General features: G+C 54.8%; 3 protein-coding genes across 5 annotated transcripts in view; 1 reads left to right on the forward strand and 2 right to left on the reverse strand.

Annotated features, from left to right (window-relative positions):
* REX1BD (required for excision 1-B domain containing) overlaps window positions 1-24,816 on the reverse strand; it is a 124,063-nt gene that overhangs the window by 91,597 nt on the left and 7,650 nt on the right. The window lies entirely within an intron of this gene.
* Window positions 1-24,816, forward strand: part of LSM4 (LSM4 homolog, U6 small nuclear RNA and mRNA degradation associated) — a 110,387-nt gene that overhangs the window by 84,918 nt on the left and 653 nt on the right. The window contains exons 2-5 of one of the 2 annotated variants that reach the window (XM_061361159.1): window positions 20,200-20,214; window positions 20,326-20,367; window positions 20,472-20,570; window positions 23,001-23,184. In XM_061361159.1, coding sequence (XP_061217143.1) covers window positions 20,212-20,214; window positions 20,326-20,367; window positions 20,472-20,570; window positions 23,001-23,184 — 328 coding nt within the window. In that variant the 5' untranslated portion in view covers window positions 20,200-20,211. The other variant, XM_061361235.1, reaches the window with a different exon arrangement.
* The window catches only part of PGPEP1 (pyroglutamyl-peptidase I), a 67,950-nt gene continuing 52,969 nt past the window's right edge, over window positions 9,836-24,816 (reverse strand). The window contains exons 2-6 of one of the 2 annotated variants that reach the window (XM_061359004.1): window positions 19,564-19,603; window positions 17,313-17,365; window positions 12,100-12,216; window positions 11,387-11,619; window positions 9,836-10,764 (exon numbers count right to left, since the gene is read on the reverse strand). In XM_061359004.1, coding sequence (XP_061214988.1) covers window positions 10,572-10,764; window positions 11,387-11,619; window positions 12,100-12,216; window positions 17,313-17,365; window positions 19,564-19,597 — 630 coding nt within the window. In that variant the 5' untranslated portion in view covers window positions 19,598-19,603 and the 3' untranslated portion in view covers window positions 9,836-10,571. Of the gene's footprint in view, window positions 10,765-11,386; window positions 11,620-12,099; window positions 12,217-17,312; window positions 17,366-17,896; window positions 18,173-19,563; window positions 19,604-24,816 lie in introns of those variants that run through there. The other variant, XM_061358923.1, reaches the window with a different exon arrangement.

Here is a 24,816-nt window from a genome sequence, read left to right on the forward strand (position 1 = left end):
GCATCCCAGCATCTCAGCATCTCAGCATCCCAGCATCCCCAGCATCCCAGCATCCCAGCATCCCCAGCATCTCCAGCATCCCAGCATCCCCAGCATTCCAGCATCTCAGCATCCCAGCATCTCAGCATCCCAGCATCCCAGCATCCCCAGCATCCCGCTCTCAGGCACATAGCATTGGACCAGGCGCTCCGGGACCTTCTCTGATCCCTGGAAACACATGGATCGAGCAGGTTGGATGCTGCAGAGGGGATGTTTCCTGCTGCAAGTGAGGCGGATGATGCTTACCCATGGTGTGGTTTTCAGCTGAGGCTAAGAAGGGAAGAGCAGCACAGCTTCCCCTATTGCTGCCACCAAGAGCAGCGCTTAGGGCTTGGTCTTTAGGGAAGTCGGTGGCTGGGAGCAACTTCAGCACTTGCAGAAGCAATCCCAGGTGAGAGCCCCCTCGGTTCTGAAGGGCAGGAACCTCTGAGGTTCCATTGGTCACATCCGGGACAAGGTTTGCTCCATCCCATCTCATCCCAGGTCTGGGAATGGGCGCAGAGGGATGGCAGATGGAGGCATCCCGTGTTTTCCCAGTGCTGGCCGCTGGCACAATGAACTGGCTGAGTGGAAACTATCCTGACCTTTAGACGTTTCTAAATACAAACAGGCTGGGTCAGGTGAGCAGAATGCAGCTTTTGCCCCCAAAAAAGGCACATTTTTGTTTCCCTTGCTGCAAGGTTACGGAATCAGCCAAAAATGAGACTTCTGCTCTACTGGGATGAGGATGTTTTGGCCTTGGTTGTACCCGTGGTCAAGGATTAACCTGAATCCCCATCCCTCAGCCTGGGTGCTGCAGGGATCGCTCCCATCCAGCCACCAAGAATGGAAGCGGTGCTGGAGATCCCCAAACCCCTTCCCCACAGTGATGCTCCATCAGGATGAAGCCCTCCATTCACAACAAGCATCCTTCCTGGAATGGGCTCCCCGGAGAGATGGAGCTACTGGGAGCAGCCATCCTCCGGCTCAGATGCTTCACAGCTTGCAGTGGGATTTCCTATGGTGCAGGGCCTTGAGAGCATCATCTGCACGAGCAGCAGGCAACTGGGTTATGGAGGGCTATGGAGGAACAGCTTTAACACGAAGCTGTTCCATGGTGTGAGCTTCTTTATGTTCAAAGGGGGATGCATCTTGCCCCTCAATGGGCTGGAACAGCCCTTCCTCTCCTTCCAAGGCCTTCAGGAGCATCCTTCTCCTTCGGGATGGTGGTGCTGAGCCCAGGAGCAAAGCACAGGGAAGCAGCAGAGCAAAAGCCATGGCTCTAAGCAGGGCCTTGGGAGGGACCCTTCTGAGCTCTAAATCCTTCCAGCACAAAGCAGGTTGGGAAACAGATGATGGGAACCAAAGCCAACCCTGGAGACATGCAAGGAAAGCCTTGGGAGATGCTGCAAGGGAAGGAGAACCCCGAAAGCTCCTTAAAACTGCAGGATTGTAAGAGGCTGGATGGGTTCTTTAAGTGCGAGGCAGTTTTGCATAGGGCAGAACAGGAGCGTTGGGAACCACTGCTGCTTGGGTGAGCGCTGACAGAAAGGATGGGTTGCTCTGTGATCCTGCCTGCAGCACGGGGAAGTGGTGAATGTCAGGGTATAGGGATCATGGAATCACACAGAATCACAGCTCATCCAGTCACAACCCCTGCCATGGGGACCCCTTCCACTGGAGCAGCTTGCTCCAAGCCCCTGTGTCCAACCTGGCCTTGAGCACTGCCAGGGATGGGGCAGCCACAGCTTCTCTGGGCACCCTGTGCCAGCGCCTCAGCACCCTCACAGGGAAGAGCTTCTGCCTAAGAGCTCAGCTCAGTCTCCCCTCGGGCAGGTTCAAGCCATTCCCCTTGGCCTGTCCCTACATCCCTTGTCCCAAGCCCCTCTCCAGGTTTCCTGCAGCCCCTTTAGGCACTGGAGCTGCTCTCAGGTCTCCCCTTCAGGAGCCTTCTCTTCTCCAGGCTGCCCCAGCCCAGCTCTCTCAGCCTGGCTCCAGAGCAGAGCTGCTCCAGCCCTCGCAGCATCTCCATCATGGCCTCACTCCTTCAGTTCCACGTCCCTCTTGTGCTGCTGCCCCAGAGCTGGACCAGGGCTGCAGTGGGGGGGGCACCATCCCCTCCCTGACCAGCAGCAGGGGAAGAGAAGCTGCTGTGGTTGAACGGAACCCGAGCACAAGGAAACCCTCGGCCCCAGCATCACCCCCGGCGCGGGGAGCTCGCAGGGCGAGAGGCAGCGAAGCCGGGACCTGCCTGCACCGGGGGCTGCTTGGAGCAGGCAGGAAATTCCAGCCATTCCCGTGCAGCAGCTCCATGGCTCCGCTGGAAGCTCTGGGGAGCCCTTGGGCAGCAGCCGGGGGAAGGGGGGGGGGCTCGGGGTCAGCTTTGATTCGCACACGGGTTTGGAAGGAGGAGGAGCAGGGGAGGGAGAGGAGAGGGGGCACAGAGCAGGGTGGTACAAGGGGGAATGAAGCTCCATGAGGGATCTCCTCCCTGGAGCTCTCCGGATGTGCAGCCAAGCGGGATGCTCTGGGATGAGCTTCCCTGTCAGCGTTCAGCGCCCTCCCTCTGCATTGCTGTGGGTGCACAACGACCTCAGGGCTCACCCCGCACAGGACATCCCTCTGGAGGCCCTGCGGGAAAAGCTGATCCCTATAAAGGGAACGCAGCTCAGGGGGATTGCATCAGGGAGCGTTGAGGGAGCCCTCGAGCCCCTTCGGTTCCCATTGCCTGTCAGTGAGGGTGAGAACAGCTCCATCCCTGAAGGCAAAGCTGGAAAACCCAGCAAGATCCCACCAGCAGCTCAGGGAAAACCATTCCCAGAGCCGGGACATCAAAGAAAGGCATTGGAAAAGCAGCGATTCAGAAAGAGCATCAAAGTTTTCCTCTCTGCTCCCCCCTCCAGCCACAAACCACCGTTAACTCTGGAGCAGGGGCAGGCTCAGCCCTGGCACCACAGCTTTTGGGCCAGGAGCACTGTGTGACCCCCCCCACCCCGGTCCTGCTCCACCTCGGTATCCTCTGAGCTTCACCAGGGTCAGGCTTTAAATCTCAGTCTTAGAATCATAGAATGGTTCGGGTTGGAAAGGACCTTAAGCTCATCCAGTTCCAACCCCAATGCCATGGGCAGGGACACCTCGCTCTAAACCATCTCACCCAAGGCTCTGTCCAACCTGGCCTTGAACACTGCCAGGGATGGAGCATTCACAACCTCCCTGGGCAACCCATTCCAGTGCCTCAGCACCCTAACAGGAAAGGATTTCCTCCTTATATCCAATCTAAACTTCCCCTGTTTCAGTTTGAACCCATTACCCCTTGTCCTATCACTCCAGTCCCTAATGAAGAGTCCCTCCCCAGCATCCCTATAGGCCCCCTTCAGATACTGGAAGCTGCTCTGAGGTCTCCGTGCAGCCTTCTCTTGCCTTTAGCAAAGCCCTGCCTCGTGGTTTTAAATAGAGCACCAAACCTCTGAATCACCATCCCCGGTGCAGCCACCACTCACACCGCAGGATCTGATGCTGTGACTCTCCCCGTCCTCCCACCCCTGCAGCATCCGAGCCGAGGAGCACCAGGACCACGAGAAGCCGTCGGGATGAAGCTGACGCTGTTCAAGTGCTGCAGCTCGGGGCTGCCCCGGCTCCATGGCTGCGGGGTGAAGCCGAGCACAATCCGGCTGTAGGGCAGCACCATCTGGTGGCACCGGCCCAGTTTGCTCCCAGTCAGGACCAGTGGCCACAGGACCAGCCTTGATGGCAGCCGAGGCAGGACTGGTGCCCACCGTGAGCCGGAGCCGGGCTGCATCGCATCCCAACAGGAGCGGGTGCTGCGGCTCACAGCGCTGGAGCAGCACAGCGCAGCCAATGATGCTCTTGGAGGGGATGGGGACCCGCACCCAGCGGCTTCCAGACCCCTTCCCACGATCCCCAAAGGAGCTCTGCCTGCAGGAAAGGGAATTGGGTTGGGAAGTGCCTCAGGGCGGGTTCCGAGGGCCTTGGGAAGGCTGGGAGGGAGCTGCAGGATCACAACGGCTGCTGCTGCATCCCACAGCGCTGCCCTGCTCCAGCCTCCATCCATGGGGAGCAGAAGTGCTGCTGCCGTTGAAGCCCATGGGAGAGCAGTAATGGGGAGGGGGGGGGGAAGCAGAAATACTTCATCAACTGGAAGGATTCAGGGCTCGTTGGGCAATGCAGACAGTGGGTGACCCCATTCTGAGGCTTGGAGAGGCCAAGCGGGTGAACTGCTCTTCATAGGGCCCATGGGGCACATCCCTTTCCACCCACATCTACATCACCTGTTTAAAGGAATGCCATGGAAAGGGTAAACCCAGAGTTTAGGCTTAATTCCATCTTAGGATGCAGATGGAACTCTGCTCACCAGAGCCCAGGGCTCCAAACTCCGCTCTCTGAGACCCAGGAGAGCTTCCATTGAGCTTTTCCTTGTGGATTAAGCCAACAAAAGGTGGGAACTGGTGGGTTTGGTGCTGGGAAATGCCTGGGCCGAGGAGGGTGTTTGTTAATCAGATCTTTTCCCTGCCATGAGCCAGCTGGGAGCCAAGTGCCACAACTCCCACTGTTGGGTTGGGTTTGCTCCCCAAAGCTTTCAGGATACAGGCTCTTGAGGAAGCACCTGGAAGAGGCTTCGCCAAGGCAAGGGAAGGACACGCTCCCTGGGCCTCAGCACCCACCATGGCAAGGGAATCCTGCAGGGATACTGCAGTGCAGCACTCCTTAGAAGGGGCTGTTGCTCCGTTTGGCTCCGTAACCAACCTTTGGTACCTCGAAGTAGGAAGAACGCACAGAATAGATGGAGAGAACACACACACACGATGGATGATGGCAAGGAGAAACTCCCACACCCTCCTGGGGATGAGTGACACAAATACTCGAGATATGCACCCAAAAAGGAGCCCATGAGTGAGGGTCTCTGCAAACGTGGGATGGGGATGGGGTCACCTCCAGCATCAGCAGGGACTTCAGGGATGCTACAAACCCCAACCTGGTCAGCCTGCGAGCACCACGGAGGCATGAGCAGCCTACAGAAGGCATCTGGAAGCGCTTGGCACAGAGCACCAGGAGTCAGAGTTGAACTCTTTTTTATTTCCTTTGAACCACGGGTTTCAATCAATCTTCAGTTACAAAGTCCAGGCTGGCCATAGCAAGCTGCAAGGACGTGAAGGGTTCTTTAGTCCACAGCCCTTTGCCACAGGGAGAGAGTTTGGGTTTTACAAGGCACTGCAAGAACACACTGAGGATAACAGAAGCCCCACCAGGTTCCAGGTGAGTCCTGATGAGCAAGAGGGAGATCGGCCCCACCTGAGAGAGCAGACAGACAACTGGGACTGATGACCAGAGGGCCCCAGCGGCTGCGTGATGCTGTGATGTGCACAACCCAGCCCGAGCGCGGCACCGAACCCTAAAGAAGAGGCAGAACAACCTGCACAGATGGGGCCAACCCAACCCAGGGGGAGAACCAAGCAGCAAAGAGGTTGGTTGCTCCTCGGTCAGGTCTGAGAGTGCATCAGGAAACCCCAGTTCAGCGCAGTTACTGAAGAGCATCCTTGGATGAAGGGGATACCGGTTTCTCCCAGTCTCCCCATCCACCTTAGGTGGATGTGTCCCCATCATCACCAGTCTGCTCGCCAAAAGCAAGCCCAGCACAGGACAAGGCACTCCCTGTTTCATCAAAGTAAACATTTGTGATTTAAGAAGCTGGTGCAATAGAAAACCTGACCGTGCACGGAGGCAGCACACAGTTTGATTCAAGGGCAGTGTACAGGTTCATTTCCTAGCTTTAATTCCTGTCTACAGGAGGCATTTTCTTCTCTACTTGGTCTTCCAAGAGACTGAGCAGAAGCAGGTCACAGGTTTCAATGACTACAATGAAGAAGAACAAGATCCTCAACTTGGGAGGTTAGGCAGAACATCACTTTCAGCACGTCAGACACTCATTAGATAGGAACACAAGTGTGTCTGGTGAAAAAGTGCACTTTATACTGCAAAACATGAGAGTTTCTGGTGCAAACCCACCCAGCCCTATGTCAGGACGTGTACTGAGGGACTAGAACTCCTTTATCCAAGCCAACAGATGGAAGTTTGGAAGAAACCTGAAAATCACAACTAAAAGCCCCAACCACCACGAGTGCCATCCCTGTGTGGAAACACACTGGTTTCAGCTGGCAAACACCACTGCTCCCTCTTCCAGCAGCTCCGTGCCTCAGCATCCGAAGGGTGGTCAGAGTTAGAAACACCCCACAAGGTAAAAGAGATGCAGGAGTCCCACGTTAAACCATGAAATAATCAACGCCTTGTCATGGTTTTCCTGGTTTGAAGAAGCTCCTCCGAGCACAATGCCTTTCCTACACTCCATAGGCAAGCCCACACATGAGGTCAGTGCATCCCACGCTCCATCAAATGAAGGTTATTTGAGTAGCATTAGAAACTTCAGTGGATTGTAACTTCTGTAGTCTTCTTCTTACCAAAAAGAACACCGGGGAGAGCCCATTTGTGAGTCTGCAGGCCTGGAAGCCTCTGGGTTTTTATTCCAGGCATGGAAGTGTGTGCCAGCAGCCTGCAATGCTCCCCTTTGCCAGGTGACTGAGGCACTCAAAGGTTCAGTATTGCCTGCACAACCAGCACGACAGCGGGGTTTGAATGCTGCATCCCAGTGTGCCAGCATAGGAAGGTAAATGCTCAGTTTCCTACCTGCCTTAGCACAGCACACACGGTACAAACCCTGTTGGGATCAAGTGGACACGTTAGAGCAGAGCCCTGGTTCGGTGAGGCAGCATCAGGGGGTGCTTTACAGTGCCCCTGCATGCAAACATCAGCTCAGCTCCTGCCAGGAAGCACTGACCTCAAATTGCCTCCAGATGCCTTTGAGTTCCCCTCTTCTCAGGGGGGAAAGCAGAGCAACCTCTAAGTCCTCATGGTCTTAAGCACTGGGACACCCTCAGTCAGGCCCCTCTTGGAAGGGCTCCTGAAGCTCAGCAGCTCTTGGCCACAGTCTCATGTCACAACCACACTCAACACCTCTCACCATCGTCCTGACCTTTGCGTCCTTTCTCACTACCCCTCAGGAGGAAGCAAGCAGCTTGGGGGATGCTCCAGATACACGTGAAGTGCTCTAGCAACCTCACAGATTTGGCATCCTTTCCAAAAGCTGCCCCAAAGCTTCTGTAAAATGGGGCTTCACCTTCAACCGGCCCATTGAACATCTCAAGTTGGGAGGGATCCACATGGATCAAGTCCCCCTTCAGTCTTGAAGGTAAAGAAACCTCCACGCTCACCGTTTCTCTTTGCTGGGGTAGATTATCCAAAGGGAATCTCCCCCAGCCATCAGAGTCACCCAATGACGATGGAGTTTATGAGTATCTGGACTTCCTCCGACCCCTCCACAGCGTTTAATAACTGCAACAATCCCATTGGCATCACCAAACTCCATCAACACGACAGCCAGCTCCTACTCCAAGCTCTTGGCGAGTACATCAAATGACAGCAGACCCAATACAGCGGAACCTCCCTAATTCTCTCTTGCACACAAATCTCCGTTACCCCAGAGACAACTTTGCACTCCCAGGATCCTAAAGCTTCACCAGCATCACCAGAAAGCATCACCAAAACGCATCACCAAAAAGCATCACCAGCTTTTAGGGTTGCAAGTCACAGGCACCATAATGAACAGCAAACCAGAGCTCCCTACACCTCCTCCCCAGCACACAGTGCTCTGTGCTCGGCAACGGGTCCCCCAGTCAGTGCAAATGCGCAAGGTCTATGGATGGATGACCTGGAAGAAGAAGCAGATAAGGAAGAATGACCCCAAACATCAGCTTTTGGAAGCTCTGCAGCAGTTTGATGGCCTATTCCCAAAGCAAATACGCACCTATGGGGAAGGCAATCTGAATCCATGAATTTAACACAATAAAAAGGCAAAAAAAACCCAACCCCACCCCAAAAGTATTTAATTTAGGTCAGGTTAAATAAAATCAGTTTCATGCCATTTGTAAGAGTTTCACTACACAATTGCTCTAGCACCCAAACCCCCTTTACAAATGCAATCGCTGAGGACTAATGCTCAAACAAACAAGCCCAAAAGAGTATAAAATAAGTTATTTTTCCTATGAAACTTCTCCCATGGGAACCACAGGGACAGGACCCAGCTCCATAGGGTGAACACACCAGTGTGGAAAGCCGTTCTCCTCACGCAGCCTCTGCTATCTACCCTCCCCATAGATGCAGCTGGAACTCCTCCTCCTCAGTCACATCCAGATGGGAATCTCCAAGGCTCCGAGGAAGCACCAACGTGTAAAGGACACGGACACACAAGGCACATCTCACCTCGAGACTTCCATCGCGAGCAGAGTGACCTGCTCCAACCCCTTCTGCTCCAGGTGAGGGCTGCCTGGATGCCAGAGCTTCCCATGGGCATCAGCCCTTCCTGCGGCCGCTTTGATTCCTTAGGTTTTCAGTTCTCCCCTCACTCAACCGTTCCCTTTCACTCCCATTTCATTCCCAGCTACATTACAGGTGAATTAAACAGCATGCCTAAAAATCCCTTCAACCAGTTGCTGAACTCAGCACAACATCTGAACTCCTCCTCTTTCAAGCACTCAGCAGCTAAGGTACCGCGATGCCAAAGCTTCCTACCACAGAAAAGGACAACCCTACAAGAGAAAAGGAGCTCAGCTATGGGCAAAAGCCATGTCAAAGCCACCAATACCTCAACAACACATTAAATAGAATAAATGACCGACCAGAGAGCCAGCCTGCCTGCTGACAACCCCACAAGTGCTACCTTGCATCTGAGTACAAAAGAGAATCTTGACTTTGAAAGCAAACCCTTTTGCCTGTACAGTAAATCCAGTGGGAATTTCCTTGGGAAAAAAAACCCAGAAGTTTATCCCAACATCTTCACAATAGCAAAGTTATTCCAGCTGCAGAAGCCTTGGTCCTCTCTGCAGGGTGGCAAGAAGTGGTCTCTATTCCCTTTGTCGCTAGGCTTCTCCTGGAAAACAGCAAGTTAATGGCAGCTCTCACTGAGAGATACTAGAGCAGGATCATCCCTAATTAGAAAATGAAGATAATGGCATTCCAAATGTTGGGGGCTGTATATATATATGTATACATATATATATATATTTGTAGGAGTATTAGGATCAAATCACAGACCTCTTCATTTAAATGGCCCCTCAGTGGGACCAACTGGTCATCAATCACCAATGCCTGTTCCCACTGCACCATCATCCGTCCTTCACTGGAGCCCTGTAGCAGCAGCAAACCTGCATCAACCAGTCCTGCTTAGAACCTGCATGGACGCTTCCCCCAGTGAATTCCTGCTGCAAGCAGCAGCAAGCTGTACCCTCCCACTGGGAGGGAAACATTAAGAACCAGCCCACAAAACTCATCCGAAGCAGAATTCCTCATTTTCAACCAATTGCCTCTGGTTTACAGGCAGCAGGCTTCAGATTTTAGCTGGGATTTGGGAGAACGTCTCCCAGTCGGCGCGTTTGCATATTCATGCCCCTAATAAATCAAGGTGAGCGATGCTGAATTGAAGTTAAACATTACTCTTCTAACCTTTCAAAGGAGGAAAATGTATAACTAAGGAAGTTATCAATTACTCAACCTTCGCCTTCAAAAGGACAGCTAGCACCAAGTGGAGGGTGAAGGTCTCCTGCGGAGAAAGTGGCCTTTAGCAAAGCTATTTCACCGCTACTGGTTTGCTTCATACACAGATGGCACAGGAGGTGTGTGTTGACTTGAGTGAGGAAGGGAATAAACTGAGGAATGGCATTGAGAAGGGAATAAAAAAGACATTTGGATGTATTTGGCCAAGTCAGGCTCATCCTTGTGTACAGGAAACAAAGACAAAGCCAACTCCGGCTCCGCCACAGGAGGAACTCAAAGCACGTCCCTTCTATCTGCAGCTACCGGTTAACCAGTACGTGACACAGGACCCTGTGGGCATTTGGACAACGTGGGGTAAGAAGTCAGTGCCTGAAGGATTTTTCCATCTCAGCAATTCCCAAGACCCTCGTCTCCACCAAGCGCTGTTGTCCAACAATCCCACACCATTCCAGCTCTTTATATCATAACCTAGCATTTGGGCCAAAGGGGGGGGGACAGACACCCCAAAACAAAACGAAAGCAAACCTTTCAACTTCAAAACTAGTCATTAGAGACTGGGTTATCAATTCCCTGCACCTGACCACCAAGTCCAGATGAGAACCCTTCTGTCTGTACTGGGTTACACCGGTCAGGAGCTGTCACTCGGCTACCAGAAGCTCTGCATGAAGCACAGCACACACACATCAGTTGCTTCACCAATGAGGAGTTGCAGGTGTTACCAGGAACAGATTCTGCCTCCTTTGTTGCCTAGGCTGAAATGCACACATTTGACAAAGAAAATAAAAAGAAAGAAAAGGTCCATTTCTAGGAGTGGAATTTTCCTTTTTGAAGTCTCCAATTCTTGGGTCTCCACGCTTCAGGCCGGTTCCCCAGTTACTTCGGGAGCAGGGAAGGTGTTGGAAGTGCAATACTAGGATAACTTCTGCCCACTCTCAGTGTTCATGCTGACAATTGATTTTGTCTTCAGAATGCTCCAAAACATCCAGCATTTCTTCTATGATAGCCTGTAGTGCCCGACCCAGCTGTTCTGCAGTATAGGGCTTTCCCAGCGGAGGCACGTGGACAAAAGCCGACCTCCCGCGACTCTGGTATAAGGACGTGTAGTAGGTGAAGTCACAGAGGTACCTGAAACAAAAGGAGAGAGCTTATTTAGCACCGGGTGACAAATCCAGTGAGAAAACTGCAGGACACAATCATGGAATGGTTTGGGGTGAAGGGACCTTAAAGCTCCTCCAGTTCCAACCACAGGCAGGGACCCCTTCCACTGGAGCAGCTTGCTCCAAGCCCCTGTGTCCAACCTGGCCTTGAGCACTGCCAGGGATGGGGCAGCCACAGCTTCTCTGGGCACCCTGTGGCAGCGCCTCAGCACCCTCACAGGGAAGAGCTTCTGCCTAAGAGCTCAGCTCAGTCTCCCCTCGGGCAGGTTCAAGCCATTCCCTGTGTCCTGTCCCTACATCCCTCATCCCAAGCCCCTCTCCAAGTTTCCCCTTTAGGCACTGGAGCTGCTCTGAGTTCTCCCCTTCAGGAGCCTTCTCTTCTCCAGCCCAGCTCTCTCAGCCTGGCTCCAGAGCAGAGCTGCTCCAGCCCTCGCAGCATCTCCATGGCCTCCTCATGGCCTCACTCCTTCAGTTCCATGTCCCTCTTGTGCTGCTGCTCCAGAGCTGGATCAGGGCTGCAGGAGAAGGTCTCGCAAGAGCAGAAGAGGATGAACCTTACACTCTTTATCACACTCACTGGCACCCCGTACCTGCCAGCATCCTTTGATATAGTGACCGTGACGTCCAGCCCCAGTGCTGAGACTCTCTTGCAAACTGTGTCCATGTCAATAATGGAATCGATGCACTCGGGGCCTCCTTCCACGCAGCACTGAGAGCCTGGGCAGAAGCGGCAGTTGTCCAAGCCTTTATAGCCCACGTTGTGGCCACACTTCTCCAGAGTCACGGTCGTAGCCATACCCGAAACACCCACATGAACCACCAGCTGCAAGAGAAAAGAACCAAGTCAGATCAACCACGACACAGCCGGTGGGAAACCCAGTGCCCGCTATTCCCAGTTAAAGACTGGGGGTTGTTGCAGGGGATCCTGCATGAATCCCATGGTAACGAGTCACTGAGCAATGAACTCATGGGGCCAGGCCAGAACAATTCCCCTTGTTTCACCCCCTCCTGGCCCAAGCTGGGATTCACTCAGGGTTAAGATGAACGTGGGCAGGTTTGATCACTGGTGGCACAGCCCAACACAAGCTGCCCTTTGCAGCGGCCCCTTCACACCAACTGCTCCCTTTAATGGAGTGCTCCCTTCTGAGCTTTCCAACCCTACAGAATCACACGTCCTCACGACAAAGGGACAGCATCCTGACCACCCGTTAGAAACAGGAGCTCCCATTCTGCTCGTCGCTGTCAGTGGGACAGATCTCACCCATTTCCTGTGCCTTTTCTCCTCCTCCCTCTGCTCACTCACTTGTGGACTGTGCTTTTTCCATAATGCAGGAATGAGCCTTTGCACTGTCTGGTATTCAACTGGGACCTCATAGACGTGCAGATCCACGTCATCTCGCAGTCCCAGCTTCTCCAGCTCCTAAACACATCAGGAAACAAAGCCAAGATGGTCAGACACACGCTCAGCAGAGGACAGAGGCTTCTGGAAGGTTTAATGGTGCAGTGAGCTTGCTGTGAAGGACTAACACCAGTTGACCCTGCGGGCTGTATCACCTTGTAAACAGCACGGTTAAAAACCTCAAGCCAACAGGGCAACAACAACGGCATCTCTGCACCTGCAGGAACAGTCTTCACCCACAGGACCGCTTGCTTTGCTCTGCTGTGTGTTTAACAAAGAGATCGACATTGAAGGGATGATGGTTATCAGCAACAGCCACTCTTCAAAGAAAGGTTTGGCTCCTCATATTCACCTACTGAAAGAACCAGGTACCTGTAGGGAGAAGTCGAACTGGGAGGACTCCATTCATTGTCTAATCTGTCCTCTGTCTGATGAGCTGGAGAGCAAATTCCTCCTCCTGAGGAGCTCTCAGGTTAGGTGAAAGCAGCCCCAGGCTGTGGCTCTGTGTCTATGAAGCTCCACACAACACTCCTCCATGAGAAACTGAAGCAACACCGGCACATCCTCCTCAACATACTCCTTACTCTCCTTTTGGCAGGATCAGGAACACAAGACAGCCTGCTTCCACTGCTTCTTTTACCTATTTACTTAACATATTCAACTTCATTTTGCAACGTGAGCTGTTACCATCACAGTGATTCGAGTAATGCAGCGCAGAGCCACAAAGATGATGAAGGGAGTGGAGCATCTCCCTTATGAGGAGAGGCTTGAGGGAGCTGGGTCTCTTTAGCCTGGAGGAGACTGAGGGGTGACCTCATCAATGGTTACAACTATGTAAAGGGTGAGTGTCAGGATGATGGAGCTATGGTTTTTCAGTGATGCTCAGTGCTAGGACAAGGGGCAATGGGTGTAAAGTGGAGCATAGGAGGTTCCATGTGAACATCAGGGAAAACTTCTTTACTGTGAGAGTGACAGAGCACTGGAACAGGTTGCCCAGGGGGGTTGTGGAGTCTCCTATGTTGAAGATATGGACAAGTTCCTGTGTGATGTACTCTGGGTTACCCTGCTCTTGCAGGCGGGTTGGACCAGATGATCTTCTGAGGTCCCTTCCAACCCTTGGGATTCTGTGATTCTGTGAATTATTTCTCCCCCTATAACCTTAACTAAAGCCACAGCTCAAAAACATCCCAACTACCCAGGCAATAAACTTGGCCCATTTCCCTTTGTACCTTTTACAGCGCAAAGGGTCAGTTAAATACCTTTAAAACCCGAGGGAAGAGGAAAGGCCTTTTCCCCCCCTGTTGGATCCCAACACCGATTTCCCTCATGGTCCTGGATACTTCCCCCTTGCTCTTCTTTGGCCTCAGGTTCAGCACACTCCAGTAAGTCTGAGACTTGCTCCCTTGATACTTCAGACGTTACCAGTCGAGCCCACAACAGGACTGGATCAGAAATCAACCCTTTGGAGCCATCAAACCCAAACTTCTGAGGATGGGAGGGAAGGATCCAGCCCCTGGAAAAACACAGGTTCTTCAACAAAGCCATGGGCTGAGCTCAGCCTGAGGAGCCAGGGACCAGGCTACAAGCTCACTCACAGCACAAGCTCCTTGCCTGGTGCTGCTCACCTCCTCCTGACCACATTCAACTGGAAACACCAGCCTCATGCTGGGAACACGGAGCCATTCCTTGTGCTTACATCAAAGGGGCTGCAGGCACGGCAAGGACAGAACCTGCTCCTCCCACAGCCACAAACCCCTGTGCCTGTTCCTATGGATCTCGAGCAGAGAAGGCAGCAAACTATGAATGATCAAGTTACCTTTACTGCAGGTTTGGATTCAGTGAGCAGAGCCAGGAGCAGCTCTCTCATGCAACTCTTAGGCTTTCTTTTCCTGCACACAGAGATGATGCAAACCTCAGGCTAAAGAGTGCACGGCAGTTAATGCAATGGACCTCACTCACCTTCTGATCCCATACTGCCCTAGGTTTACACTGCAATTAAAGCCAGTTGAAAGGAGAGGACAAGCTGAGGTTTTGGGACCTCCCCGTTACGATCCTGCCTCCCCCATCTAAACCCGAGCAGCACCTCAATATCCTTTCTGTCTGTGGTTGTCAGCACCAGTGGTTTCTTTACCCTTCCCACTTGTAAGGCCCATGGCCGGTGTAGCAAGATTTAAGCCAACTAAAACAGCAAAGGCAAGAGGAAGACTTCCCCGGGCCAGCAGAGAGGAGCAACAACAATGATAAATCACTTGCGCTGGCTCGGAGGGCAAGGCTGATATTAAAGGCTTGCTGTATTGATTAGTGTCTGGCATACACAGACATCCATTACCAGAGATGGATGCTAAGCGATGTTTCATCGCATCTCTTTTGCACAGATCTGCCTTCAAGACGTCAGCTGGTTTATGTGGCGCGTTAATAAAGTAAGTAGTTTACAAATGAGAGCATTCAAATACAAGTCAGTCTCTTTAGGAAGATCCCCAGTGTTAATAGGGAGGAATTCATCATCAGTTCCCTAAGAGCATCAAACAGCTCCTTAAGATGAGCTCCACTGTAGAAACTTTTCCTGGCAGCACCTTGGGCTCAGCCCCACATTGACAGCTCCAAACCCCAGCTTTACAAACCCACATCTTCCCTTTAACCAAGCACAGCACTGGCTGCTTGCAGCCCATAATAAAGATGTCCACTGGCCCCCAGACAACTCGTTGCCTTGTATACCTGACAGCCACAGCAACCCGAACGCGTCTGCCCGCTTCCCTGACCCCTCCACAATGGTCGCCTTTGTGAGCCTTTAATATCCTTATCAGGTCTGTCTAGACACCCTGACAGCAATTGTCCTTAGTAATGTCACAGCGCAGCCTGACCTCTCTCCTCCTCCTCCTCCTCCTCCTCAGCAACACTTTGAGGGGAGGAAGGCAGGAGCCCATTCGCTTCACAGTCCACCTGTGTCTACACCTAAGTTACACCCAGGAGGCTGGAAAATGATCAGAAAAGCTTGTTTCAGGAACTACTTCTTGAAAGGAAGGTCCTTCCCAAGCAAAAACTGCAGCGGGGAAAATTCCTCCAAAGGAAACAGGAAAACGTGGGACAGAAAACCCACATTAAAGGGGGAAAACAAAGCAGAAAGATGTTGTTATTCCCGCTGAATTTATAGGGAATCTCTCCCTTAGGTGCAGAGATCTCCAAACATCTTCCCATGATTACATTGCAAGGGCTGCCACTGAAGGTACCCATGTGTGAAACTCCCTTTGCTTTCAAAAGCAGCTCTCCTAGAAGCCCGCTGCAGTCGGAGGGAACAGACAGCCCGTGTCCGTGCCAAATAACACCCAAGAGGAGCGGGAAGGAAAGCAGGGGATTGGATTCCTCGGGATGCGGGCTAATAAAAGCCGTAATGAAGCCGAAGGAGCTCAGCCCCGGAGCAAGGGAGGATTTAGCAAGATTGTTTAATTGATTTTTCTTCTATTAAGATGCAGATCACAGCGTCTGGGGCAGACGCGCCTTTGTGTCCCCTCAGCTCCATGAAGTCCCCCGTCTGAAACCCGCACAATGCCCAACTCGCCTGCGCTCAAAGCCATGCTGTTCCTTTTTGTCTGGGCCTCTCGGGGCTGAGCAGGGTGAGGGAGGGAAGGCAAAATCCTCCCCGCTGCTGCCTGAAGGCTGAGCTCAGGACTCAGGAGGGAGACGGGCTCCAAGGCAGCACAAAGCAGAGGGTCCAAGTCCGGTTTGAGGCTCTCCAAACACCCCCAAGCCCCTAAAATGAATGGAAAAGGCACGTGGTGCCTTCAGCTCTCAGTGGAGCAGCCACCAGTGCCTCGAGCTGCAGTGCTGGAGGAGTGACATTAAACATTAGGTGTGTGTTTGCAAGCAGCATCACAGCAGCCACCACTCTTCCTGCTCCACCAGCACAGCACCCTTTTGTCTATCCCACCTAGAACAAAAGTAGCTGCTTCACATGAGTAACAACAGACCAAATCCATTTGCCTCGCTGTTCAATTTTAGTACCAAGATGTTTTTTCCCCCCATACACTTGCATTTCCCCCCCCCAAACTTAAAACGAAGCAAACCCTAACTCAGATATATTCATTTCCAAAAGGCTCTGGGAGGCCACCCCATTAGACATCTGGACATTAGTTGACTGTAATTGATTAGAGTTTGTGATTTAATTTAAAAGCATTCTAAAGAAGATATTAATCTCTGAGCTCTGAAGGGAAGAGAGATGTGCTGGGGAGAAAAATAGATCTAATTCCCTGGACAACTGTACTAAAAGGTACCCTTGAATTCCCAGTAGCTTTGTCATAAACCACATCCAGAAGTGACAAATAAGGAAGAAGGGGGATAATGTGGCAGCACTGGCCCTAGGTAATGCTTCTACAGCAAGTGACCTTAACTCCCTCCTTCAGCTGGGCCTCTGGCAGGAGTCTGGCTCCTTCTCCTCGCCTCTGCTGCAGCCATCGCAGTGGTACAGGATGAACGTGCTCCTGCAGATGTGCAGCTACAAGTGGCATAAACGGATGGAGCATCCCGTGCTGTTCCTCAGCAGAGAGGAGGCTGGATCCAGAGGGACAAACACCGCCTGGTCCCCCCCACCCCACGCTTCCTGCTCTGCCTGCTGCAGCCCAGCACCAAAAGCAGAAGGAACAGAGGGGGAGAAGCCAAGGGCAGGTCAGAGTCCTCAGACCCACTTGACTCTGCAGTGCACTTGACTCCACAGGTTACCAGGGGGAAGTCTCATTGCAGATGAGGCTTGGCTTAAAGGTTAACCAGCTCCCCCATTCCAGCTGAGAGACAAGCACAACAGTTCTCAGGGTTGTTTATCCAGGGCTTGGAATTCTCCAGGGCAGAGGAAGAGCCCAGCTCCCTGCCCTGTTTAACAGCTTCCAAACCTCGGGGCTTAGCCTATGGATTCCTTCCTTGCCTGAGCTACGCTAGCTCTATCCCATTACATCCTACTAGCTAAGGGATTGCTTTGGGAGTAGTGAATAAGACACCATCTGGAGTGAGGTTATAAAGTGGGAAGACAAGTTCCAAAAGAGCCACAAACGAGAGCAGGAAGGGGGGGGATGTTATCAGCAGGGCTCTCTGGTTTAACTTGCCCCAGACAAAGGTATGCAGAGGGTTACCTGAACTGCAATCCAACTGGCGTTAACAGCGTGCTCTCCAAACGGACCAAACCCTGCAAGAGAAGGGAAAAGCCACAGTGATGAAGTCATCCCAACAGGTTTGACTCAAGTGAAAGGTGCAAAGTGTTCTGTGTATATAGAGCCTGAAAGCAAGCCCATTTCTAATGCCCAAGCCTTATTTACCTTACATCCGAGCACTAAGAGACCTCCACAGCCGTGGTTGAGCTGTACACCTTGTACTGCGAGCTTGCCTCAAAAGAAACCCCTTTTTCCCCAGCAGACACTGGGGCAAGTGGATTTTCCCCTTCCTTGACCAGCTTGGAAGAACTTGCTCCGAACAGAGAAGTTCCCTGATGTCATGGAATTAGAATCCTGGTTGGATTTTCTATTCCTGGTTGGTTTAAGCCACAGCAAATGCCTTCACAAATGGAGACAAGCCTGGTTCAAAGAGTAATTCTCTGCTCAGCTCTTCACCATGATCTCTGCCACCATTAGTTCTGCCTTAGGAGGAAACGGGCTCTCTGCTCACTCACCTCCAGCAAGCAGGAAAGGCTACGATAATGTTATCAATGCCATTTACTCACCACATCTTGATTTCCTAACGAGCAACTCAGAGTTAACCAGTAACCCCCAACATCTCCTCCTGAGCAAGCACACAAAGGTTGGGCAATTCATGCGGGCACCACGTCGATACGCTTTAATCTGAACTGTCAGAGCTTCCCTGGGAGCCTCATGCCATTAAGAGACATAAATTGTGCCTAACTCCTGAAAGGCTTTGAGAGGGACCACAAATATTATGTGACACGTTAATGGAAAGGTTCTATTTGCTCTCAATGGCAAGGCTGAGGTTACGCCGCACGCAGGGTAGGCTCAGCCACGCTCAGGGGGCTCTTACAATCAAACCCACGTCGATATCTGCCCAAAAGGAACGGGATGAAGGTTTCCACAGCATCCAAACGTTGGTGTTTTCCCATGAGCAAACCTCCAGTGCTCCCTGCTACGACTGCAGCAGAGGTGAACAAATCCAAGCGCTGAACCCCTTCTCAGGTGTTTCTGCAAGGCAGGGATGCTCTGACACAAGCAGGACATCCTAAACAACCCACGATAGCCCGAACCCCATGGAATGCAAACACATCCAGCTCTTCCTAACAATCCAGCCATGGGAAGGCTGGAATCCTACAGGTGCCCATGCACAGAACGGAGCCCTCTCGCTCCAAAGCGAACCGGCACAGACACCACCGTGGGTTGTTGCTCCTCTGCCTGCATCCTCCTGGTACAAGCAACTTTGTGAGCAGCAGCGAGCACGCCCAGGGCTTCCTCCACATCCACAATAGGGCCCTCCAAGGCTCAGGACAGCAGCGGCAGCGATCCCGATGGGGTGAGCTCCTTCCCCACTCCTAACCCAGAACCCGTGCACGATCCTCCCGCTGCAGCCGATGGGAACACGGCCTGGCTCGCCCCAAAGAGGAACCCAGTGTGACAGCAGCGGGAGATGCTCCCCCAGGGGCAGACCCGAGGAGCAGCGCTGTGCTATAGGAGCAGGGCAAGAGGCAGGGGAAGCACCGCAGGCAGGAGGGGATTCACTGACGCCAGGTTTCTGTTTAGTCACTGCTGCGCAGCGATCCCGGCTTTCCCAAAGCCGGGATCTGCCACCTGCTCCTTCCCTCTTCCAAGCGCTCCCTTGCAAAGCCGCTCGCCTCCAGCGCAACCCGCGATGGCAGCGAGCCCCTCTCGCCCATTCAAACCCCAGCCCTCAATAGTTCCAGCCCCCCCCCTTGAGATCCCCATTTGTCACAGCGCTGCCTGCCCCACAAATCAACCCGGCGCCCTTTGTACCCCGGGGAAAGGAGCCTGACAAGCTCCCGCCTGCGACGCTGGGGCCTCCCGTCCCCTCGCATTCCCCTGCTCATCCTTGCCCCGGGCGCTGGGGGCTGAGCGCGGTCCCGGCTTCCACCCGCCGATGGCTCCGGATGGGGCGGCCGGAGCGGTCAAGCCCCCTCCCGCATCCCCGCTGCTCGAAGCCTCAATCCCCTCCTTCCCGCAACCACGCACCCCTGGGGAGGGTCAGCGATGGGGAACGGGGATCCCGAAGCCCCCCTCAATGGTTGAGCACCGGGGCAGCCGCTGCGCGCCCCTCACTGAACCCAACTCAGCGCTGCCCTGCTCCCGCTCCTCACCCCGCACAGGCCCCCACGGGGATACCCCCCTCTGCCAGGACCCCCACGCCGTGCCCGGCCCGCTCCCCCCGTACCGGTCACCACCACCGCCCTCCGCGGCTTCTCCATCGCGCTCCGGTCCCGTCCCGCCGCCGCCCCGCACTGAGAGCCCGGCCCCGCCCCGCCACCATCGAGTGCGCTCCGCCCCGCAGCCCAGAGCGGCTCCCCCCCGCCCCGCCACCATCGAGTGCGCTCCGCCCCGTCGCCGCCACCACTACCATAGAGTGCGGTCCGCCAATCTGCCTAGAGCGGCCCCTACACACACCACTTCCGCCGCCAGCGCGGAAGTCGCTCGGGGAGAGGCGCCGGGGCTGGGCCCGGAGCTTCTTCACCGCTGAGCGGTGCCCTCCGGGGGGGCTCTGAGAAGCTCCGGCTCGACCCAGGCGCGGGAGGGGGTGGTGGAAAAGGCACGAACCGGGATCCGCGGGTAACGGGAAACGGGCGCGCCACCGCTTCCCGCCCGCCCCCCTCTTTCCATTTACGGCGCTGTCGTAAACGCGCGGACCGGAACGGTCGTGGTGTTGCTTTGCGGCCCATAGCCCGTGGGTGCTCTGATTGGCTCCGCTGTGACCGCGCCGTGCTCTGATTGGCTTCGCCAGGGCAGCGCCGCGCTCTGATTGGCCCCGCGCGGGGCCGGGGGCGGTTTGAGCGGCAGCGACCGGCGCGGCGGTGGCTCCGGCACGATGGTGAGTGGCGGCGGGGACCGGGACCGGGGGGTTGGGTGCGCTCGGTTGTATCTGCGGCCATGTCCTGCCCCGGGCCTCGCCGGTGCCTGAGGCCTCTCTCTTCCCCCGCAGCTGCCCCTGTCCCTGTTGAAGACGGCGCAGAACCACCCCATGGTGAGTACCGGCAGCGCGGCCCAGCCCCGGGCCCGCGCCCCCTCCTGGCCCCAGCGGCACCGGTCCTTGTGCCGGGGCTGCGCCGTGACCCGTGTGTCCCGCAGCTGGTGGAGCTGAAGAACGGCGAAACGTACAACGGGCACCTGGTGAGCTGCGACAACTGGATGAACATCAACCTGCGGGAGGTCATCTGCACGTCCCGGGTAAGGCCTGGCCCCCGAGCGGCCCCGCGGGGCCTCTGCCTGAAAGTCACGTTTACCGTGGGTGGTTTATAGTATCCTTAGCAAAGGCTCGTGTGCTCCTGCAGGGCAGCACTGACCACGGCACACAAATGCTGTGTGAGCCTCTCCTAGAGCCATCGAATCCCAGCCTGGTTTGGCTTCAAGGGACCTTAAAGCTCACCCAGTTGCAGCCCCCTGCCAAGGGCAGGGACACCTTTCCCTAGTGCTTTCCCCTGTGAGAGGGTTCTCAGTGTGGGGCTGGAGGCCCCGTGCTGTGGTCGTGCTGAGATGGGTCCAAGAATGGAGCCTCTTCCATCACATGCTGTTTGAGAAGCAAAGTCTGCTTCAAGCCCTGTGCTTGATTTATGTACTTGCTCCTTTTAACTCTCCCCAACAGGGGAAGCCATTGTTTCCCCACTCTGCACTGTCTGGTACTTTTGCCCTTGGCCAGAGTTGCTCCCAAAGATTGTGATCAGTGCTTTGGGCTTTGACCTCAGTCAGAAGTGTCTGGTCTTGTCCCTGCCAGGCCTCTGCTGAGAGGAGCAGCAGCCGGATGGATGCAAGAGCCTGGCAGAGCTCCTCGCGCTCCTGAAAACCTCTCTGCAACCCCCCAGGAGCTGATGTGAGCCTGGAGAGGAGAAGCTGCGTGGAGACCTCAGAGCAGCTTCCAGTGTCTGAAGGGGGCTACAAGGATGCTGGAGAGGGGCTCTGCATCAGGGACTGCAGTGACAGGACAAGGGGTGATGGGTTCAAACTGAAACAGGGGAAGTTCAGGTTGGAGATAAGGGAGAAGCTCTTCCCTGTGAGGGTGCTGAGGCGCTGGCACAGGGTGCCCAGAGAAGCTGTGGCTGCCCCATCCCTGGCAGTGCTCAAGGCCAGGTTGGACACAGGGGCTTGGAGCAAGCTGCTCCAGTGGAAGGGGTCCCCATGGCAGGGGTTGGAGCTGGAGGAGCTTTAAGGTCCCTTCCAACCCAAACCGTTCTGGGATTCTCTGACAGTGCTGGGGCACAGAGGCACATTTGTTGCAGTGAATCACCCCTTGAGCAAAGTTTGAGAGGAACCTTTGTGGCAAAGAGATGGAAAACGGGAGCAAACCCTTCCGTGTGCCGGCACCATGGGTGCCGCAGGGATCCTTGGCAGCCTCTGCCAGCCTTGAGATACCCGAACGCCTCCAAAGGCCGGGTGGAAGCGAAGCTGGAGCCGCTCCGGGGCTGGTACTGGTGGCACTGGTGGGGACTGGCCGCTAGATGGCACGGAGCGGCGGGCGAGCCCGGCCCCGGCCGGGAGGCGCTTGTTTACTGCGGGGAGGTCGGAACGAGGAAGCGGAGGAGCTGCCTCCGTCCCTTCCCTTCCCTTCCCTTACCCCGAGCCAAGGAGCAGCCGGGCGGGCCCGAGGCAGGGCGGGGTCTGGCGGGTGTCTCTTGGAGCTGTTTCTGCCTTGTCTTGTGTGCAAAGGACTTGCCCGGGCAGGCAGAGACGCCCCAAATAACTCCTGGGGTGTGTGCGTGGAACCGTTTCATCCCAGGAGAGCAGGAACGAGGCGTTCCTGCCTCTGCTCCTCTGGGACACCGCAGATGCCTCTTCCACATGCTGCTGCTTGAGGCTGGGCTGGAGCCATCCCATCTGCAGCCAGCCCCTGCTGGAGCTGCGGGACGAGGCGGGTCCCTCTCCCTCCTCCCACTGACATCATGGGCAGCCGAGTTGTTGTTCAGCTCCGTTCCTATTCCCAGAGCTGCTCCCGGGGTGCAGGAGCTGAAACCCTCCTAGGTTGTGTCCTAGGAAAGCCCTGGAGCTGGTGCCCAACCAGCAAACCCCGTGTGGAGATCCCAGCTCCATAATGGGGCACCTCAAGACTTTCTTTTCTCTACCAAGAACCCATCAGCTCCTCATTCCCACAGCTGCGGTTGCCTTGCTCTGGTGGCGCAGAGCCCACAGCTCCGGAGCTGCCTCCCTGCTCCATCCACACCCAGAGGAGCCCAGCAGGGAGGTGACTCCCAACTGGGGCTGCTGGGGGATGAACCCGGCCGTGCCTTTGCTGCAGCTCTGGTTTCTCTTACCCGAGCTTTTGGAGCTCCCCACGTTGGCCTCTCCAGCCCCACTTTTGATTCCCTTTCTGAGAAGGGAAGGTGCTGGTTTCCTCAGCCTCCTCTTTCTTCCGCTTGCTGCAAGTGTCAGAGGCACTGAATTGAAAGTGCTGTAGCTCGTGGCTCAGTGCCCTCCCCATCCTGCAGGGCTCTGTGTTCTGGAGGGGAAAACCCACCCTTTTGTGCTCCTGCTTTCAGATAACGCTCTCCTAAAAGGTCTCTGGAGCAATCACACGCTCCAGATGTGATGGAAACCCTCAAAATGCCCCGGGAGTAGATAGCAAAGCCCCACGTTTTGTTTGTAACCTGGTGTGTTGCTCCCCAATAGGATGGAGACAAGTTCTGGAGGATGCCAGAGTGCTACATTCGTGGCAGCACCATCAAATACCTGCGGATCCCCGATGAGATCATTGACATGGTGAAAGAAGAGGTGGTGTCCAAGGGCAGAGGCCGTGGTGGGATGCAACAGCAGAAGCAACAGAAGGGCCGTGGCGTTGGAGGTGCTGGACGAGGTAATGCTCCTCTTTGGTTTTCAGGGCAAGGAACGGCTCCTGCTTCCCAGCTTGAACCCCGGCTGCATGGCTGGGAGAAGCTGGAGCCGCTCCAGTGCAGGATCTAGTCCAGTTCATGTGTGTTGCCTCGCCTGTGAGGCAGCTTCTGCCAAAGAATAGGAAGGATTCGTGCCAGGGATGTGCCTCCCTCGTCCCTGGGGTTGGGCAGGAGCTTAAGAGAGTCTGAACTTGACTCTTTCTACCCCTCCTGGCTGGCTTGGGAGCGTGGCTCGATGAACCTGGTCTCTCTTAGCTTAGAGAGGCAGGGAGGGGAACAAATGGCTGCTCTGTTTGGAAACAGACTGAGCTCTGACCGTGGCACTGATAAAAACCCATCATCTTCCATTGGAATGGTGCTTTGGATCCCCTGCCTTGTCTATCCCAGGGGTTGTGCTTCTCCTGCTCCGAGTGAAGAACTCGTGCCTCTCATCAAAGGGGAGGTCACTGCTTGGGAAGAAATAGGTCACAAAAGCAAACCCTTCCCTGTCCCACTTCCTGAGCTGAGCTCGGGGCGCTTCACCTCGGGGATGGGTTGTTCTTTCCTCCCCAAATGGCCCTGCTGGAAGCCTGAGAGCTGCTCCTCTCCTTGCCTGCCCGCCCCTCCTGCTGCATCCTTGCCATTCACTCTGTGGTCAGGCCCTGGGGTCACTCTTGGGCCAGGCTTAGCCTGCAGTAGGAGCTTCAGATCCGGAGCGTGCTCCCTTGCTCCAGTGCCACTTGGGAGCTCCTGGGGTTTGGAAGGAGCCCTGAGGCCTGAGCTCTCTGCAGAGCACCCTTCAGAAGCCACCTCCACAAGGAATCCCAGTGGGAAGCTGGGCGCTACCTGGGGCCATCCCAGGACCTTGGGGAGGGGAAAACCCTGGAGCCTTGTGTGCCCTGGCAGCTCCCAACACATGGAAGTGACCTTTACAAAGCTGAAGGCGCCTTTCTTTCCCCCTCCTTCCCTTTCTCCCTTTGGCAGAGCAGCTTTTGTGGATGTGGTTACTTGGACAAACAGTTTGGCTGCTCTGTTTCCCCTGCTGTGGAAATACCCACCTTGGGAGAGCAGAGCAGAGCCCGGCTCCGTCGGAGGTGGAGTTCCCTGCTGCTCTGATGTGCAGCCTCAATGTGCTGATGGAATATGTTAAAGGGAAGCTTTGGTATTTGCTAATTAGCTCCAAGCTTTGGCTCCCATTAGTGAGACATGGAGGGAGGAGGAGGGGAAAGGGGAAAAAGAAAGGCAGGACACGTTGGGTGGGAGGCCAGCAGGCAGGAGGGAAGCTGGAATTGAGCACGCACTTGAAAGGATTATTGTTCCTGACACTGGGAATCCTCCTGGCTTTTACTTCTCAGCTTGCCAAAGCCAGGAGTGGGGCAGCCTTAGCTCAGCCTTGCTGGGAGCATCCCCAGCACTGCAGGGGTAGGAGTCATCCTCTGCCTCTGGTTGAGCCGCATCCCCTCCATGGGGCGAGCAGAGGGCTCTAGAGAAGCCCTTGTGCCTGGTGCCTGCCCTGGGTCTCCTCTGGGCTCTGCCCCATGGGTTGGGATGGATCCAGAGCCCCTCGAGCACTGAGATCAGCGTCAGTGCCTGGCATTGCTGTGGGGCTGGGGTGA

Source organism: Neopsephotus bourkii, unplaced genomic scaffold (assembly GCF_033783945.1).
Source record: "Neopsephotus bourkii isolate Nb327-2 ecotype Australia unplaced genomic scaffold, CSIRO-AGI_Nbou_v1 NB_2, whole genome shotgun sequence".
Lineage (NCBI taxonomy): Eukaryota > Metazoa > Chordata > Aves > Psittaciformes > Psittacidae > Neopsephotus > Neopsephotus bourkii.